Source organism: Akebia trifoliata, chromosome 12, assembly GCF_017979445.1.
Source record: "Akebia trifoliata isolate Shusen 1 chromosome 12, ASM1797944v1, whole genome shotgun sequence".
Classification (NCBI taxonomy): domain Eukaryota; kingdom Viridiplantae; phylum Streptophyta; class Magnoliopsida; order Ranunculales; family Lardizabalaceae; genus Akebia; species Akebia trifoliata.
In genome coordinates, this window is record NC_141386.1 from 1,510,320 (window position 1) to 1,530,796 (window position 20,477).

At 34.9% G+C, this 20,477-nt stretch overlaps 2 protein-coding genes across 2 annotated transcripts; one reads left to right on the forward strand and one right to left on the reverse strand.

The window, feature by feature from the left end:
- The first annotated feature begins 472 nt into the window (after nucleotides 1-472).
- On the forward strand, nucleotides 473-2,392 carry LOC147388515 (LOB domain-containing protein 7-like). Its single transcript, XM_086419214.1, has 3 exons — nucleotides 473-1,305; nucleotides 1,733-1,911; nucleotides 2,007-2,392. The coding sequence occupies exons 1-3, from the start codon at nucleotides 838-840 to the stop codon at nucleotides 2,134-2,136; spliced, it is 777 nt and encodes a 258-aa protein (XP_086275340.1). The 5' UTR covers nucleotides 473-837; the 3' UTR covers nucleotides 2,137-2,392.
- A 2,897-nt stretch (nucleotides 2,393-5,289) lies between these two features.
- LOC147388516 (putative leucine-rich repeat receptor-like protein kinase At1g68400) lies at nucleotides 5,290-8,148 on the reverse strand. Its single transcript, XM_086419453.1, has 2 exons — nucleotides 6,857-8,148; nucleotides 5,290-6,046 (listed from the first exon to the last, which is right to left on the reverse strand). The coding sequence occupies exons 1-2, from the start codon at nucleotides 8,094-8,096 to the stop codon at nucleotides 5,391-5,393; spliced, it is 1,896 nt and encodes a 631-aa protein (XP_086275579.1). The 5' UTR covers nucleotides 8,097-8,148; the 3' UTR covers nucleotides 5,290-5,390.
- Nucleotides 8,149-20,477: the final 12,329 nt, after the last annotated feature.

Genomic DNA, 20,477 nt, shown 5'->3' on the forward strand with positions numbered 1-20,477 from the left:
GCCACACAACTTTTACTTAAAGCACCCCCATTCATATGTTCTTCAATAAAGAATTAACACACATTAGATATTCAAAGTAAAAGTTGGTGTGGAAATAGAATCTCTCTTATTTAAATATAAATGTATGTTAATTGGGACATAAAATGGACGGATTCGGCTACAGATGGATCCCAAGTCAGGTCAAGGAACATAAAATCACATTTGATTCTTTTATTCTCATTCGGATCTACTCTAAGGATCCAAACCTCCTAAATCAAGCTTTGAATCACTCGGATTTGAGTTAAGTTCGATCCATTTTATTCTCTAATATTAATAAGTAAAAATGAGATGACTCTGATGAGTCAACTCGGTAATAAGCAAGGCGAGACGAGCCGACCGGGTTTTAAAACCATGCAACTACCGCACGTCATAAAAACTGTCCTTATTACACTTCTCCTCCATTAAAAATTTTCAAATTTCAAATATAGAAAGTTTCATCTATTATGATCTGGAACGCATGGGGGTTTGAGCCTTTTGAGATCCTTGAGATCTAAAAAATCTAAGAAATGGGTATGAAGGATTTAGGGTTTTGCTGGAAAATTAATTCTTAATTCTAACCCCACTAGATTTAGAGACCCATATCTTCTAATTTAATCTCAACCCACTCTTTCAAATCAAAATCTAATCTACCTAGATTCTTTCACTAAAATAATCTCACTCTATTTTAGTGAAATCTTCTCTAAATTTATCTACCCATCTCTTTCTCTTTCTCCATTTTAATCTTTTGCTTTGTTCTTCTATTTCTACAAATCTTCTTGTTGGTTTGGTTCAAAAAAAAAAAAAAAAAGATTAAGAAAGATGAATGAAAAGAGTGGTAATGGAACTAGTCCAGCTTGTGCTTCATGTAAGTATCAAAGAAGAAAATGTCACCAAAATTGTTTCTTAGCGCCGTATTTCCCCGCTGATCGATCCGAAGATTTTCAAAATGTTCATAGACTATTTGGTGTGAGCAACATCACAAAGATGTTAAATTTGCTCGAGCCCGAACAGCGAAGTATAGCAATTCAAACAATAATAATCCAAGCAAGGGCGAGGAAGGAAGATCCAGTCCAAGGTTGTGTTGGTATTATTCGTGAACTCATCTCGAAGATTGAGACTTATCGTAAAGAATTCGACGTTGTTAACCAACAACTCGCTTATTGTCGTCAAAGAGAGCAATTGAAGCAACAACAATTGCAGTGCATCTTATCTTCTTCGTCATCTACTTTGCCATTGATGCCTCAATTCGGAAGTTACAATTACCAGCAATCAGCACCTCTCAATCTAGTAAGAATTTGATTCTGATTTTATTTTTATTATTATTATTATTATTTTTTGCTTTCTTTTGTTGAACATATATTAACAAACTAATTCAAGTATTTTGTTTAGGGTAAAATAAATTTTTTTTTTTCAGTAAAAAGGGTTCATGGGGAATTTGATGTTTTTACGGGTTTGCTGGCTGAATGAATTACCTCAAAAATATATATAATAATAGTCAAATAGACTTACACGTTGAATGATTTTTCCTTTAAAAAAAAAAGCCAATACGATATTTTACTCATTTTTGTATAAAAAAATGTAATTAAAAAGAATGGTTATACATTCATTTTTATAATTATTTCCCTTTTATACCTGATTCCATATTTGGTGATTCTATTAATTGAAAAACAAAATGAGTTATATATATATTTTTAATTTATTGTGTTCTTCGTAGTCGAATGAGATGTATAATATAGGGGACATGGAGAACTTCAATCAAGGATGCAATTATTACCCGCCTCTTCAAGAATTTGAAGATACCAAGCCCTTCGATATCAAATCCAATGATCAGATCGCGAATACCTTTCATCACAAAATGGCTATTATGAATTTCAAAGATAGTGAAGAATCAAGGTATAGAGGACAATAATTCCAACTTATTTTTTTTTTAATCTTCTTATTGTGAATTTGTTAGAGGCTAATTCCTATATCACATTCATGAATCACAGCGCGGAATCAATTTTTAGAGAAAAACAGGTGTTCGATAATGTTCTTGAAGAAGGATTGAATGATGTGGGTGAAGGATTTACACCCCCCGGTGAGATCTGCAAGGAAGAGAAGCAGCTCTTGGACAATTGATTTGGAATAATGAAATCCTTACAGTTATAATTGTACCCCAAAAATCTCAAATAGTAGGATAGTAAGACAGTCTCAAAAACATGGGCTACAAAAGTTTATTTCTCCGCTCTTATAGTTTTGATCTTGTGCCCTAATCTTTTGGTTATTTCAGTTGTTTCCTTGACAGACATTATCAACAGGATTGTTTTAGGGGTAAATTACCATTTCGTAATCAATGTTTGATGAATTTTTAAACCTGCAAAATGGCCACTTTGAAACCGCCAAATTTGTTACCTGTTCATGCTCTGGTAACTAAAATGGATAGTGAGATATAATCGTAAATTTGTCAAAAGTTGATTACGTTTTTGTAAATATCTCTCGTTTTAGATGCCAAGCAAATTCAATGAACTATTGACAAAAACCTACCCAATATAAGATAAAATAGCATAGGGTTAATGGTATGAAAAGTTGTTCCCTTAACGCAGTGATCCACTTTGTGGTGGTTTTCACTCTAGTACTCTTCTTTCATGTCTCCCAAGTAGTCTTTTCCTTAAGACTACATGGGGACTTTGACTTTGGTGCCCTTCTCGGGCACTTAGATACTCCTTAGACTAAGATTACTTAAGGGCCTCGAGAAATGGTTACTAGCTAGAGTGAAAATCACCTTAGAATGAGACAATGTGGATATTGAGTCACAACGTGCAAAAGCCTATATTTAACGGCTCAAGACTGTCGAATTTCATAAAATTTGATGGACCAAGGCGTCAAAATTTTCATTGTCAATTTTTTTTTCGACGGACCAGAACTGTTAAATTAATAGAGGATGAGAGAAATTTGATGGTTCTAGGGATCATCAAAAATTTCAACGGCCATAGGCCATCAAAATTCATTTTCTAAAATTTGTGGGCTTTGGCCCATCGACTTTTCAATTTTCACATAGTGAGTCTAGAACGTGGTGGTGTGCTACAATCTCAAAAATATAAGGTTTGAGCTTTACGCACGATTAACAAGTAGGTGCTTTTGGTGTATTGGTAATTGGTTGGGTTCGCATCAAAATATTTTGCCGAAGTCAGCTTCTAACTACATTGGGTAGAATTATGTACTTGGACATTCGATTATTACTCCCTATATAACTTGGTTTGAGCGGGGAGGTGTGTGGTGTACCCCATCTCTATTTTGTGGGAGTCATCTCAACTATCTCATCCAAAATCCATGCTTTATGTCAAACTCCTAACTTCTTCAAGACAAACCTTTTCTAATGTGACATGGGTTGACTAGTTGCTTTCATTTCCTAATCGTAAGGTTGGAGTCAATTTCTCTCTGCAAAGGATCTCACTTACTACATGGATGTTTGATCTTCTTCTATCAGAGATTTCACCTGTTTTGAACATGTGTTTTCTGTCATGCAATCAAGAGTAGTTCTTTACTGTGGAGACTACTCTCTATTCAGAGTATCATTTTCTTTTGATGCCCTAGCAATATAAATATTTGTTGGATTATTAAATAAGATAACCCTAGAACTTCATATAAAATTTATTGCTTTATTTAGAGAGCTGCTATTGCAAAGCCAAATTTCACTAATGCCACACCAAGTCTTATGTAAATCACCAAAGAAAAGGGTTGCAACCTGGGCGGGTTGGAGAGTAAACCCAGACTCAAGCCAAGTGGTAGAACCCTCAACCTAACCATCGTGTCTGAAATCTATAAACAGAGCTCAACTCAAGCTTGGTCTTCTAAAATCGGGTTGAGTTCAAGTTAGCCTGAATTAGGTAATTTTGAACGGGTTGGATGGGTTGGCTAGTTGAATATCACTAATTTCATTTTAATCAATAAATAAATTTTATATCTTAAAAAAAATATAGCCTGAAAAAACAAAACCACTAGTAAATAGAATCACATAAAACCTCCAAATCCATCATTGAGAGAATATTTAGACAAATCATACTTTATCAAAACCCATATTAATAAGATTCAATAGTCCACAAGCCATAGTGTAATGGAATAAAAAAGTTATATATATATATTAGTATATAGGCATCGGGGGTTCAGGTTGCTCGATCCCTCAACTTGAGTTTGACTCAAATTGAGGTCGGTTGAGATATTCCAATCCATGCTCAACTCATTTTCTACATAACTTAGCCCAGGCTAGGACTACAACTTGGGCGGGTTGGCCCAAACTCAACTCGACAAATGGTTGAGCTTGGATCGAGTTATGTAGAAAATGAGTTGAGCCTAGGTTAAAATATCTCACCCGATTTCAATTCTGGTGAGCTTGGGTTGAAGGTACGAGCAACTCGACTCAACCTGAACCTGATGCCATGTACTAATATATACACATTTTTATATTAATTATAGATTTTTTATTTAGCCTTTTAATTTCATCTTGTTATTATGACTTGTGGACAATTAGTTAATATTAATGTGAACTTTGGTTTAGTATGATTTTTCTAAATATTCTCTAAATGATGGATTTGAAGGCTGTATGTGATTTTATTTACTAGTATTTTTATTTATGTTGTATATCTTCTTTTAAATATTAAATTTATTTATTAACTAAAATGAAATTATGGTTATTCAATGAGCCCAACCTAACCAAACCACCCAAAATTATTTAAACTTGGGCTAACCAGAACTCAACCTAATTTTATAATATCAAGCTCGGGATGACTTTGGGTTAGTGAGCTTAGACTTGATAGTCGGGTTGAGGCCTTGAGGGTTTTGCTACTTGTGTTGAGCATTGGTTTACCCTCCAACCTGCCCAGGTTGCAGCCCTACTAAAGAATTGCACACAATTGATGTAGCGATAATAAAAGTTGGTGTGGCAATAATAACTCTCTTGGTTTATGACCCAACAACAATTTCCTTTGGTGGTGGTGGTAACCAATTGATCAGATTCATCCACACATATAACAACTGTGACCATGAACAAGAATCAGAAATCATTTATTTATGATTAGATTTGAGAAATAGGAATCACATATGCCAAAAACACCATACTATGGGCCCCTTCATGCCAAACACCACTTGTGAAAAAAAAAGAAGAAAAAAACCCATCTTTAGAGAGCTTCCCATGCAAGAAAGCAAAAAACATGTGATAACCTTTTTCTTTCTTCTAAGGCCACAAAATTTTCTCTTTTCTCTTGTACCTTTCAATGCATCTCTGGAAACCAAATGTAAAGAAACAATATATTTATTAATCAAATTTCTCATCTTTGGGGTTTCCAATTGGGTCCCATTGATCAAACAATAATGCTCCCCTTAACTAACTACACTTATTAGCTACTAGTGAAGTTGGGAGTATGATCTGATTGAGTTGGAGAGAAATCTGATGAATGATCATTGACAGAAGGCGAATGGGTCCCTCCCGTGAATCCTCTTGATCTGATATCTTCGATCATCTTATGAACATCACTTATCTTGGGACGGTCTCGAGGCATTGGAGTCAAGCAAAGTAAGGCAACTTGAAGAAGGGCCACCATCTCTTCTTCCATCTCTTTGTATCTCAATAATTCAAAATCAAACACTTCCGCCGTCCATTCCTCTTTCACCACACATTGCACCCACTTAACTAAACTCGTTTCTCCTTCTCCCGTCGCCGTTTTCCCCGTCAGGATCTCCAATAAAATCACTCCAAAGCTATAAACATCGCATTTTTGAGAGAATTTTCTCGAGTTGTGGGCATTAGATAGTAATTCCGGGGCATTGTATGTACTGTTTGATGGTGGTGATGTGAGGAAGCATTGGTGAAGTGCGACATCGGAGATGCAAGCATTGCCTTCTTGATCGATTATGACGTTGCATGAAGTAAGGTGTCCATGAGACAGCTTGGATTTGCTCACACTATGGAGGAAAGCAAGGCCCTCAGCCAAGTCTGCCGCAAGTTTTAGCCTTGTGGTCCAATCCAATGGAGTTCTTCCTGGGCCCCGATTTCCTATAAAATTTCTCTAAATATTATACACTCAATATAACAAGAAGCCAAAAAAATTGGAAAAAAACAAGAAAAACATAAAACACAAAATACAAGAAGATTTACATGGTATGGCAGTGCCTACATGCACGGATAAGAGAAGAGTGATTCACTAACTTTGGGAAAGAAATTACAGACCGCGAATTCTCCCTATACCTAACCTCTGTAGTACCCCCTAAAACCCAAGATTCCTGATTGATGGATGAAATGAGAACAATTCATTGACTTTGAGAAAGAGATCACATATTGGGATTTCTTCCAACATCTACATCTCTCAGACCTCTAAAACCCTGAAACACTAGAATCAATATTCGACTTCATTATCCTGTAATCCTAAAATGATTTACATTACATGTACATATAACACAACATTTTCGACATTTTGCCATACCCACAAATCATTTTCAAAATGAAGATGAAACAGAGGAAAATTAGTCCCAACCCATGATGACTTCAATCAACTTAATTCTACAATGTTGCATATCAATGATCAATCATCAATGGGCAACTATTGGGTGGGGGCCATCAAACCGACACTACCACTGCTCACAGATAAAAGTTTTGTTGATTGTTCCATTTGAATCGGAGCAATAAAACGAACAATTGTGATCATCCTACAAGTGTGATTATTGACAATGTATGATCATCAAAGAGTTGGTCAATCAATCAAATGGCCCATATTGATCATACAAACTAATAGTATGTGTATCATGAAGCATAGTATCTATTTAATAATTATTAAAATTAAGTGTAAATCAAAGGCATTGGTGTTACCATGTAAGAGAGAATGCAAGCTTCCATTTGGGAGGAAATCATAGACCAACAGCAACTCATCTCTGGAATTATAATATGCTCTGAGACTCACGATATTACGGTGTCTCAACCCTCCAATCTCTCTCAACAGCCAAACAAACTCCTTCTTCTTCATCTTCTCTCTCCTCACCCTCTTCACCACAACCACATCTCCACTGTCCATCAAAACCTTATAAGTGGACCCTACATTTCCTTTCCCCAACATCTCTGCTGAAGCCTTCAACAGATCATCAACCCTAAAACCCTTACACCCTTCAAAGAACTCCACCTCCTCACCAAGCTCATCTCTGTTCTTAAAGTCTCCACCTTTCTTTGTCTCTCTTCGAAGATTTCGATCACCCAATCTTCGTCTTCGACAGTAAAAGAAAATCCCAATCGCAATTGCAATAACTACAGCAACATCTATAATCGAAATTATAAGTATCGTTCGAGGAGTAATCTTCTTTCCTCCTTGTTCATGAGGAACCTTAATTGGAATCGGATCGTTCCTAAAAGTCCAATTGAAGCAATTATTGGGTAATGGGTTTCCACAGAGATTATCGTTACTAGTAAAACAGGACGAAGGAAACGAAGAGAACAATTTGGGGATTTTTCCAGAAAGATTGTTTTTCGAAACATTGAAATCTAAGAGAGTTCTAAAGGTGAAATCTTGAGATGGTTCTAATGACCCAGAGAAAGAATTCGATTCTAGACGAAGTGTGAGCAAATGTTGTAATTGGGTCAGTTGGGTTATTGGAATTCGACCCGAGAGACGATTGTGGGAGAGATCTAAGCGATTGAGGCGGTGAAGCTGAGAGATTCCAGATGGAAAATTTCCAGAAAATTGGTTGTGAGAGAGATAAAGAAGCTTCATATTCTTCCACGAAGAGAAATCCAAGGAGGAAGAAGAGAGATTGTTGTGTTTGAGACTTAAGAGTCTTAGTTGAGTGAGGCGAGTTAAGGATTGAATGGGTCCGGTGAGGTTGAGGTTTTGGAGGATGAGTCGGGTGACTCGATGGCTGTTGTTGTTGCAGTAGACGCCGAGCCATGACCCTGAACAGGGGTTGGACGAGTTGGACCAGGAGGAGAGCGAGTTTGAGAGGTCTGAAGTGGACTTAAAAGATAATAAGGTTTCCAAATCAGGGTTAGAGGACGAAATTGAGACAGAGAAGAGAGTGAGGAGAAGGAGAAGAAGAAGAAGAAGAAGAGAACAGAGCTTCATCGTCTCTGTATCTTTGTTTTCTATTGGAGAGAGAGAGAGACAGAGGAGACAGATTGTGAGAGAGCAGTTATATAGACAGTAATGAGTAATCTTTGTTTAATGTTAGATGACCGTTACTTTTGACACGTGTCATGCATGCAGTCATGATGACACTTGATAAAATTCGTTGAAGCATTGGGAATCATTGGCTAGGAAAGAGTCCTCCTTGAAAGACTCAACAGGACACTGCCTTAGCTGACGTGGAGATGCGCACACAACCTTAGATGCTCTCAGTCGTATTTCTAGGAAAAGCATCTACGGTTTTGTACGAACCTCCACGTCAGCACACTGTGACATGCAATATCTGCTTTGTCAGTTTAGCATTTCCTTAAGAAAAAAAAAAAAAAAAGGAAAATGTCGAAGTGACGTTGGACACTGTCTTGATTATCGATATACACATTTCCTCGAGATACGTAAAACTACGATTCTGTGTGATTCTCCACGTCAGCCCAGTGTATGACGCATGGGCAGTCCCTCCCATGTGAAATTGTCAAAATTAGGATCACCCCCGCCAAATGCAATATGGGGTCGACACCCTAGACTGTCGTTGACCCAGTCAAGTTGTATTTTTCTCTTTAACCCGGGAGTGTTAAATGTCCAAAATACCCTCAAATATTAGAAAATAAAAAAATAATAGTAATCACTTAACACATTTACATATCACTGTCATTTTCTTCAAAGTGATTTTCGAAACCCTAAACCCTGTGATTTCTTCATGATTAGTATCTCTCTCTCTCTCTTTGCCCTCACAAAATAATAATAATAATAAAACATTAAAACCACAACCAAATCCATCAAAGAAATTTAAATCAACAAGAGTTTTTAGAGAAAATATGAAGAAAAGGTAAAACATTAACCACCATGAGCCATCTTTGTTTCTTCGTTTTCCCTCCACCTTCAACTATGAATCGAAAATCCCATCTTAACTACTAGCAATCTCTATCCCTTGTTTCATTTGTTGAGTATTTTTAAAAATCTTTAAAGAGATGGTAACGTTCAAAAGAACCAACAAGAATAGAGGGCTCTTTGCGAGAATGAAGCTCGTAAACAAATTAGGTAGACCCAATAAGAGTTTCTATTACAAATATTTCAAATGGATTCTTTGGGTTTCTTTATCCATCTATTTCTTTAGTATTTTATCTCATGACCAACTCTAAAAGAAACCCACCTCTCTACCTAAAAATAACATAGTTTCTTCCTCAAAAAATACTTTCGTCTCCCAAGATTTGTTCGAGACAAAAACTACAATTCTACTATCACAATTCTACAACAATCCAAAATCAAATAAACAATCTTTTCTCAAGTTCGATGATCTTCTATTATTCTTTACTTTTTTTTGTTTCATTATTGTAAATTTGCATCATTTATTTAGTTACTATGTTTCTTTTACCTTATAGGGTTGGAAAATTTGAAGATTTATATCTATGATCTCCCGTCAAAGTACAACTTTCATTTGTTATCAAACAAGCATTGCAAAACCCATCTCTTCACTTCTGCAATTGCGTAAAGCTCTAATGGGTAGTAACATACCTAGTTCATTTTCATCTTTTTAAAATAGAGGAACTTAGAGTTTCTTTGATTTCAATCCAACTACCTATAAATAATTTAATCTAATGGTTGAGATAAATTTTTTTAGGAGAAGTGTAATGAATGACATTTTCGTAAAATAATCCTTACAAGTGTGTTTTTGATATTTATAAAATACAACATCATTAAAATAAATGTTGTTAGGAGATATAATGGTTCAACAAAAGTTCAAGGGGGCAAATTTCATCTTGCATTTCGTGGGGGAGAAACATTAATTTTGACCATTTTGTAGGGGGTGTTATTAAAATATTCAAAAAATTACTAGTCTTAGACTCTTGTTGAATACGTGAGGTACTCATTTTATCAAATTGATCACATGCCCCATGACCATGGTCTTCACTTATAGGTTTTTGTTGAATGACCTAAATGCACTCATCTTCAACTTCTAATCGAAAAACTTACTTTTTCTTTTAAAATCTTGTCTTAAAAATTGGACCAAACTGATGGTTTAGCCAAATTTTTTAACAAAATCAATTTGATTAGTATAAGGTAATATGACGTATCATAGTAAAATGCATGAGATTCATTGTATCATTGGCAATGTAACTCATCACAAATGGTAAATTGTGATGTAAAATTATATATTTAGTGTGTTAATTAATATCCTCTGTATTAGGAATTATTGATAATGATGAACCACTTGATTTTCTTAGACATTTTTTTTTTCCAACTGGTCTAAGAAAATTGAGTTGTATTCGATTAATTTGAAAGACTATGATTTAATCATCAATCCAATTTTTAAAACATTTAGCTTAATTTCAATCCATCATTTTCAACTCTAGAGTTTCATTGTTTTTTTTTTTTTTTTTAACTTTACTAAAAGGTTCTTCCCTTTTGGTAAAGGTTAAAGGTTGAAGTAAATAGAATCTTAAGGTTGGAGATGACTTCTTTGAAAATGAAAAATCATTGGCTTCCTTTGAAGGATATAAATAATAGTTTTTGGTTATAGAATAATGATCTTCTGACACCCCTTGATATGGCATGTGCTAGAATCATAAACTCTTTACCTCGGGATACACAACTACACATATTTATGGTGATGTATAATTGTATATCCCGAGGAAAATCTATGGCACTAACCCATGCCATGTCAGGGGGTGTTAGAAAATCATGACTCTTGGTTATAAGTTGGAGATGAGGGCATTCAGGTCATTTGCTTTAGTGTATCACTTTGGAGTGAATTCGAAGGGGGGCATGCCAGCAGTTTGTAAACATAGGGGTGTATCTCAATATTCTTCAAAACTAGGAGGGGTAGGTCTAAAACACCCTAATAAAGGTCGCACGGGACCAGTAAAGACAAACTTTTGGGCTTCCTCTGTGGGCCATACTACATTATAGAAATACCCGCGTAAGTGAAAGAGAAGAGTTACTAGACTAGCCGTTGGGACGACAAATAATACGGATATGGGTACGTTAGATAGGTTAAAAAACGTGTTGGGGAGCGTATTGTACGCGCGTCTTGAATGCAACATGACATTGTCATGAGATGTGTTTAAGAGTAGACAATGTGATCGTTGTGGACCTTATTTAAGATACACATCTGACACAACAAAATTTAGGGGAAATTACTAAAACAGTTACTTATTTTATCAAAATTACTGAATCAGAAAAAAAAATATTTTTTTTTATGGAAAATTTTCAAATAACTACTTAAATTTAAAAAATATGATGAATGTGTTACATCTCTTGATAGAACTATCATATATTATTGACAAATCCTTCTCAAAGTGTCAACAATCAACACTTTGTGATAGTGCTGTCAATGCTAGTACTACTTTTCGAAATAATTTTTTTTTTAATATTTATCTAAATTTTTTGTGGTATGAGTAATTTAAGAAAGAATAATGATTTTCTAACGCCCGCCCCTCCCTCCCTCCCTCCCTCTAACATACGTCCCCTTTACAGAGTTGTAGATCATTTGCATTAGGATACGTAGAACCCTAAATCTTTTTCTTTAATATCAATGGGGCAAATGATCTACGATTATATGATGGGAGATGCAAAGGGGTACAAGTGAGTGTCTGAATCATAGTTTTAAAACTCATCAAGTCAACTTGAAACTTGGCCGAGTCAATTCTATTTTAAGGTGACTTGGTCCCAAAACTCAGTGGAACCAACTTGTCCATTTAACTAACAAAATCTAATGGTGTTTTGATTTTCATACAATGAGTTTATTTTTATTTTTAAGTTAGTTGTATTTTGAAAGGATTTTTTGGTTTCTCAAATTTTTTGGAAGTATGCTTATAATTTCTAACAAATTGAAAAATATGTGGACGTTTAAAATTAGTCCAACATAAGATAGTAATGATCAACCTTATATATGACATTCTTTAAAATTCATCTTTTTTCCAACACTGTAGATAATAGGTACAATCCAAACCTCTGTTATAACTTGATTCGAGGGTTTTGCTTAGTTCACATTCAGGTTCGCAGTTCATTTGAAATGATCAGGACATTTGAAGGTTGAAATGATGAGTAAGGTGAAATAAAGATCAAAGATGAAAGATTTTGAAAAGAAAAAAAATCAAGTTTTTATTTATTTATATATTGAAGATGAGTATTTTGATCATTTTTCATTAGTCTATTAATAAATAACAAGGTCAAAGGGGTAAGATATCAATTTAAAAATTTTAAAAATTTTAAGGGGATATTTCAAATATTATCAAATCGTGAAAGTAGATATAAAAAATTAGGAAAAGGCTGAAGTAACATTGAAAATGACATTGTTTCACACATTATATGGATGTGTACAGAGAACCAAAGGTGCTTTCCACCGAGAATTATCTATGGTTACGTGCACTCCAATGTGTCAAACAATGTCAATTTTAATGTTCCTAACACAACTAAAAAAATTAAAGTAGAATGGAGTTTGCTTAATTTGCTACATTGCATGAATCACTAGCATGGTTTTAAAAATTGGTTTTACGTCTCGTCTTATCCATGTCAGATACCTAGTAGTCTCAAGTAAGTTTTTTGATACATTTGAGACGTCTCGTTCAACTATGAGAAAAATGAATGTGGGATTTTAAATCTCGTCCGATATGTTGACTTGCCCGTCCCTCTCGTCCATGCTTGATATCGAGACAATTCGGGCAACACGTCTCAGTCAAATTTTGAAACTATGACCCCTAGCGAACAATACCACAAATTGACTCCTAGTGAACCGTACCACAAACCGGTTGGCGATTTGGTCCTATATTAACAAAGTGGGTAACCTTGGTCCAAACCTCTAACAATAGACTTATTAGAGGCTCCCACTACAAATAGTGAAGATTTTAAATTATCAAATCAAATTCAAGATCAACAATGAATTCTTCAAGCAAATCAATTTTTTTAGAATAAAATCATAAAAAATTATGATATGGATCATTTATATGTTGCTGAAATTGTAATATATGAAGAAAATGAAAGGAAGTTCACATCGAAAGGTAAAAATTAAGTATTTCACATTCTTTTTATATGTTAATTTTAGTTCAAGAACATTTTCTTTAATACATATCTCTTTGTTACTATTTATTTATTTTACTAATTTTATTATAAATAAAATAAATTTACTAGTCGGATATCCATCGGGTACCCAAATGATACCTGATTTTTGGATGAAAATTTTGAAGTGAGAGTTTCTCTCACTTAGAATTTGATCTTGCTCTCTCTTTGTGATTGTTAATTAGAAAATGAGATATTCTTCATTATTGATTTATTCTTCAAGTAAAATACTTAAAAAAAAAAAAAAGTTAAATAGATAAATTTGATGTTTTTTATTTTATATTTAAGGAAAAATTACCTAAAGGACTCTGGTGGAGGGATTTCCTTCTATTTAGTTCCTAAGTTTTAGGATTTCTCTTAAGAGTTCATTTAGTAAAACTTTTCTTTCTTATCAGTCCATGAACCTCACTCCCCACATTTCTCATGATGGTAACGTCGAATGTGCCCTAATTATTTGAACTTACCATTTTCATCCAAAAAATTGGATTTTCAACAATTGATTTTTAGAGACTCCATTTTGATTTAAAGGATTTGAAAAGAAAGAAGACAACATTTTTTTCAAAAAAATTTACTTTGTTTATAGATGAAAATCTATCAATGATCGTTCTTTTGGTTTGAAATCATGTTGACAGTCGTTATGTCAAGTTTTTAGTCGATCTTTTCATATATTTTAGTATAAAAAAAATCGAAAAACCAAAATGGATAGATTTTACCAACGTCAAGTTCACCAATTTTTATTAGAATCATGATAATCTGATTCCAAAAAGGTTATTTGAAAATCATTCAAGTGCACTAAACCAGATATATTTTTCCTCATGTATCCCGAAGAAAGAAAGCTATGACTCCGTGCACATTTCACGTCTGTTGAGTGAATCTTTTTTCGAATCAATTTATCACGACTCTTTTTATTATTGAGTTCAACATTTTTAAAAATTGTCTGATTCAACAATAAAAAATGTTGTGCTCAATAATAATGAGGGACCATTAAGAAATAAAAAGTTTACTAAATGGACTATCAAGCTATTACCCAAAACTTAAGGACTATTTAAAAAGAAATCCCTCCGTCAATAAAAAAAAAAATTCTATATTTAATTTCGTTTATAAGCGTCGTTGTAAAAAATCCATACAACAATAGAAATTCTGTTAGTAACGGTATTCATTAAAAGGCTAATGATTTTCGGACTCGATTTTTTTCACTCGATCTGTACTCAACCGACTAACATGGCAAGGGCACATAATCATAGATTTTTTTTCTTGTATATCTCGAAGAAAAAGATTTATGCTTATGTGTCTTTACCACGTCAGTCGAATACAGACCAAGTGAAAAAAACCGAGTCCAACTATCACGACTCTTCATCAAAATTGCCACGTGGCTCACTCATGATGGATAGACTCGTGTTACTGTACCATATTTGCTTGTTGATTACGACCTCTCACTTGTCTTATGATGTCATTTTTGGGTGTCTTTATTGGATTCCAGCTCCTCAATCTTGATTTACAATCCAACATATTCGAATCTAAATGCTTTAAAAACAGTATAAGATGGCAACAGACACAGAGACACAATTGGATGATTTGGACATGCCCTCGGCTTTTTTGTGAATATTTCAATTATTGGATTTTGTTAACATGTATCCTAAGGTCACACGTTAAAGTGTATTAATTACACATGAGAAATTAAATTTTACATAAAAAGATGCCCCTCAATAGAATATATTTTGACCAAAATACCCCCAAATGCTTATTCCCAATTTCACGATATGCTCTTTGATCTTGATAATCTCTTTGAGTAAAAAAGATAACTTAGATTTTTCATTTCAAAACCAGTCATCTATGATGGGAAGATCATCTAGAAAAAAAAAAAATCAGTCCAATCTAAAACTTCTAACCCCATTAAAAGTGATTTAGAATGTGAACCGTCGATTTGTGAGGATGATCTTCTCATCATAGTGTCCATCATCGCAAAAAATCAGCTCAATCCAAAACCTCTAACCCATATTTTGAAAAACCATTGTTTTTACATATGTACCATGAACCGCCCCCATTAATTACACTTGAGAAATTAAATTTTATATAAAAAATGACCTCAAAAGAATATATTTTTACCAAGATACTCCCGAATGCTTATTCCCAATTTCACCATATGCTCTTTGATCTTGATAATTTCTTAGAGAAAAAACATAACTTAGATTTTTTATTCCAAAACCAGTCATCTTCAACTTTTAAGATCATAGATGTGGAGGAATAAAATTGTCTCTCATCCGGATTATTCATCTGCACTATCAACACATATCCCGAGGTAGACACATAACATTATTTGAAGAGTATTCTATCTTATTAAGGAAGAATCCCAATTTAAAAGGATTCTTCCCCTTTTTTATGTAATTGTTAATTTAGATAGAGGCAATATGGTCAAGTGTAACTTAATTAGGGTTAAGACTCTAATTAGGATTTTTTATTTAAAGGCCAGGAAGTCCATTGTAAGGAGGGGAGGTGGGAGAAGAAGGTAGAGGAAGAGGGTGAGGAGACTATGTAACCTTAAGATCTATAGTGAAATGGCTCCTCGAGCCCGTGGACGTAGGTACGTTTGCAGAACCACGTAAAAAATATTTGTCTCCTCTATTTTATTTATGTTCTTTTTATTATTTTGTGAATTGAATGTTGGAATCATGATTGAGGTCGATTTGTCACAAAATCGGCCTCTACAATTGGCACGTCATCCGTGGGAAATCGAACATGAACCACGAAACACCACGTGGTACGATCGAGATTTCAATCATGGAATAGGGGTTATCCCAGATTTAGGTTCTATGTTAGGGTTTTCATGGGAGGGGCAATTTTTAAGTTTGCCAAGGGATGAACGATTGAGGGGAGATCAGAGTTTTGACTTCTAGAGGAAGATCGGCAAATCGATTTCACGAATTGAAAATAATTGATAAGGTGAAGGCGATTCTCTACATCAAAGAAGGTGTTCGAGAGTTCAAGAAGGAGAAATATCATAACAAAGAAGGAACCATGAGAAACCACATCAAATAGTCAAGATCTCGATTGAAATCGGGGGGACTGTAGATTGGGAGTTTCCAATCTAACCTTGCCTAAGACTGATCATAGTTTGTTGATTGTGATCGATTTTGAGGTTTTATGTACGGTGCAGAAGAGTTGTGCAAACCCACCCATGGGTTGCTTAAGTGGTAAGGGCGAGCACGTGAAGTGTGGGTTAGGCGCATGTCACAAGTTCGGGTTTGATTCCCCTCTTGGGTTTTTCTCATGATTTAACTGGGAGACCATGGCGGTGGGTTGCTGTGGTAGTCATCCCCGAGATTAGTTGTGGTGCGTGCAAGCTGGCCCGGACACTCGATTAGCAAAAAAAAAAAAAAAAAGAGTTGTGCAAAGGAAGGTAAGGTTGAAGTGAAGTGTAAATTGAGGAAACAAACGTGCAGAAGAAGGTTTAATGTGAAACCGAGCAAGTTGCTGTGATGTACGCACGAGGCTGCTGTAATGGGTGGAGGAAGGTTAGTGTGAAAAAGAATTGGGGCTCACATGTGTGGTTAATGTGTAGAGAAAGATAGAAAGAATACTTGGATTCACACATGTACGTGAAACATATGATGGTGCTCCACTACTTGCAGATTACATTGTCAGATCTGGGGCAGCATATACATTTTTATAGAGGAAGGTTCTGGGCAAAATTAATTAAATTATTTGGGTGGTAATAGTAGTACAAGGCCTCTTATAGAATATTTCCGTGTTGGGTTGATGTTCTTTGTAGTATGATAACACCAGGTCAATATTCATACGACCAGGTTTATGAGTAGGCCAAATGTAGACAAAATTTATATTTCTCAAGACTTGCCGACCCCAAACACATATTTCTCAAGGGTTGTTATCTCCATGGAATATATGTTACAAGCAGATTAATTTATATTTCTGAAGGATCAGTACCAACAAACAGCTCTATGTGTCCATTAGTGACACGGTGTTCATTTTGTTTTTCAACACAGTAAATAGGTTCCAATGTGTTTTGTATATTTTATCAAAGGGCATACATTATATATGTGGAAGGAATCCACATCACAGAAGCAGCAAATGAGGCATTAGATATATACAACCCCTAAGATATGGTCTTGCAAATAACTTTTTTCAGACTTACAGTTTATTGCTTAATCCAAACTAGACTCGATGAATCAAGTTACTTAATTGTCAACTTAAATGAGTCAACCGATATATTGTATCAAAACACTTAAATGTTTGGGGGCTTAGTTTAAGTCCAATTCTTTAGGAGATATGGTTAATTACTATGCTTGAAGGCTTATTTCTGCCGAACCAAATTCTTATTAGAAATGTTGGATTGACAAATAAATTTAGGGGCTAATTTTATGCCCAACTTAGTCAAGTCTACAGACTTTACTGAGTTAAGTAGCTCAATTTATAATCCATTGTTGTATATTTGGGGGCTTAATTCGAACTCGTAATAAGGGTCCCATGTGACCCGATTTGTTACTTGAGGATGCTCGATTTAAAAGTAGTATGGGGGCTAATCTCATATCTAACTTGATTGAGTTTAGGACTCCGTTGAGGTGAGAGGTTCAGCCCATAATTCTAATCTATTGAGATAAATGATAATATTCTATGAACTTTGTGATCTTCGTTTGTTCAAGTTTTTCAAGTCAATTCAACAAATTTTTGTAAGCTAATACAGTTGATTCCCCAATGAACCTGTGTATCACTCTATGAGGTAAGTAGTACGAAACTCTAATAAAATCGGTTCCCTCTGCGGACCTGTGTGTCACTATATGAGGTGAGTGGTACGAAACTCTAATAAGGTTGGTTCCCTCCGCAGACTCGTATGTTACTCTATAAGGTGAATGGCACGAAATTCCAGTAAGGTCGGTTCCCCAATGAACCCGAGTGTCACTCTATGAGGTGAGTGGCACGAAATCCGAATAAGGTCGGTTCCTTCCGGACCCGAGCATCACTCTATGAGGTGAATGATGCGAAATCAAATACGGTTGGTTATTTTATTGATTATTAAAGTCTTAGATCATTTTTGGATCCTAGTCCGATCTGGGACTTTGGTCGATTCTTCTATTATCCAAGTCTTGGATTATTTTGGGATCCAAGTCCAATCTGGGGCTTCAATCGGTTCTTCTATTATCTAAGTCTTTGATCATTTTGGGATCTAATCCCGATTTTGGATTTCGGTCGATTCTGTGGTTATTTATCAAAGCCTTGGATCGTTTTGAGATTCAAATCCGATTTGGGATTTCGATCGGTTCTTTTATCAAAGTCTTGGATCATTCTGGGATCCATGCCCGATTTGAAATTTCGATCGATTATTTTATTAGTTGTCAAAGTTTTGACTCATTAACAAAAATCAAACCCAACTTGTGGTCAATGTTATTATTTGAACATCTACTTATTATAGGAGTTCAACCGAGTTGAATATCAAGTTTGCAAGCAATAAGCTTGAGGGATCAAGAATCATACCAATTCAAAACTTAAAGATGGTGTTCATTCAAAACAAAAATATTTCTCGAAGGCGGATCTCAATACATCGATCTCCACCTTTGAGAGGGGGTTGTGTAGAGGAATAAAATCGTCTCTCTTCCGGATTGTTCATCTGCACTATCAACACGCATCCTGAGGTAGACACGTGGTATTATTTGAAATTATTTGAAGAGTATTTTATCTTATTAAGGAAGAATCTCAATTTAAAAGGATTATTCTCTTTTTTTATGCAATTGTTAATTTGGATAGGGGCAATATGGTCAAGTGTAACTTAATTAGGGTTAAGACTCTAATTAGGATTTTTTTTATTTAAAGGCCAGGAGGTCATTGTAAGGAGGGGAGGTGGGAGAAGAAGGTAGAGGAAGAGGGAGATGAGACTATGTAACCTTAGATCTATGGTGAAACGGCTCCCTAAGCCTATGGACGTAGGCACGTTTGCCGAACCACGTAAAAAATATTTGTCTCATATATTTTATTTATATTCTTTTTATTATTTTGTAAATTGAATGTCGGAATCATGATTGAAGTCGATTTGTTAAATTCAATCATCCTCAGTTCTTAGCATTATCACCTCTTCGAAACAGTTTTTAATCATCGTATTCCCAAAGAAAATGGAAGTTGTAAGACATGTATGGTCTTTACACTCTTGTGAAATGATAGGTTGGATGGGATACGAAATTAGATTGGGAATGGTCGAAATTAGTGTGACTAACAAATTAGATTTGAACTTTGATTCCTCCTGAACAATAGTCTCATCTGATGGTGGATCAATTTCTTTAATCAAATTTGTACAATCAACTTGCTCATTGGGAATTTGAAACACAACTAGACTCTCAGGGATTATCTTATTTGAAAACTGATCATTCTCTTTTTCTTCTGAAGGCACTACTAGCTGACCTAATTGGACTTCAATCATTACTTCGGTTGGAACTGTAACCTCATTGATTTGTGTTTAAACTTCCATTGAGATATGGTTATCGATTATTGATAGACAATCATCGAAATCCTCAAAATAGTGAAACTGGTCACTAAGGTTATTTTGAAATAATGGTGGATTTTTCGAGATTAATTGATCAATTTTTTTTCAGGTTGATTACGATTTGAATGTCTTATTGTTGCTTGTGTTGGATAAACTGTTGTAGTTGATTGTGCTGCTGTTGTTGTTGTTATTGTTATTATTTTAGAGACTCAATCATTAAGAGCTCTAATGACAAAGATTGAGGAGAAGACAAATATGAATGAGTGGATGTTGATTAAGACTTTGTAATTTTATAATCGAAAAACTGTTGAGAATCATTGGATTGTTGGGGCATTATGGTTGGATCCATCATTGAGGTATCGTGAATATAGAAATCCTCATGGTTGTCGAAATGACTACCCTAAGCGAACTTATTCTGACAAGGTATGGTATCTGAAGGAAACCAATTATCTATGATGTATGGTTGGTCGAACGAACTAGGTGTCGACGTCCAATAAGAATTTTCAAAATTACGGCTATTTGCTAGTCTAGTACGGACCATGGGCAGACTTGGACAACACTTGAGAAAATAATCATAATTATCACATATAATGCATGGGATCCATGATTCTCTCCTAAACTCCATAACGATGCAAAAATTACTTAAGGTTTTATATTTACTTTAATATATACTACAGACTCGCGCAGAAAATAGGGAGAAATTCACACAGTGCTTTATGGGTTCCTATTAGACTAGACAACTCCTAACTGTTTCAAAGGGATAACTTGAGCCACCAACCTAG

What these genes read in the sequence shown, in the direction of transcription:
- LOC147388515 (XM_086419214.1), top strand. Translation starts at nt 838, where the DNA reads ATGAATGAAAAGAGTGGTAATGGAACTAGTCCAGCTTGTGCTTCATGT. An exon ending in AATCAGCACCTCTCAATCTA is followed by an intron (nt 1,306 to 1,732) that starts GTAAGAATTTGA and finishes TGTTCTTCGTAG; the next exon opens with TCGAATGAGATGTATAATAT. An exon ending in AAAGATAGTGAAGAATCAAG is followed by an intron (nt 1,912 to 2,006) that starts GTATAGAGGACA and finishes CATGAATCACAG; the next exon opens with CGCGGAATCAATTTTTAGAG.
- LOC147388516 (XM_086419453.1), bottom strand. Translation starts at nt 8,096, where the DNA reads ATGAAGCTCTGTTCTCTTCTTCTTCTTCTTCTTCTCCTTCTCCTCACT. An exon ending in CTTGCATTCTCTCTTACATG is followed by an intron (nt 6,047 to 6,856) that starts GTAACACCAATG and finishes GAAATTTTATAG; the next exon opens with GAAATCGGGGCCCAGGAAGA.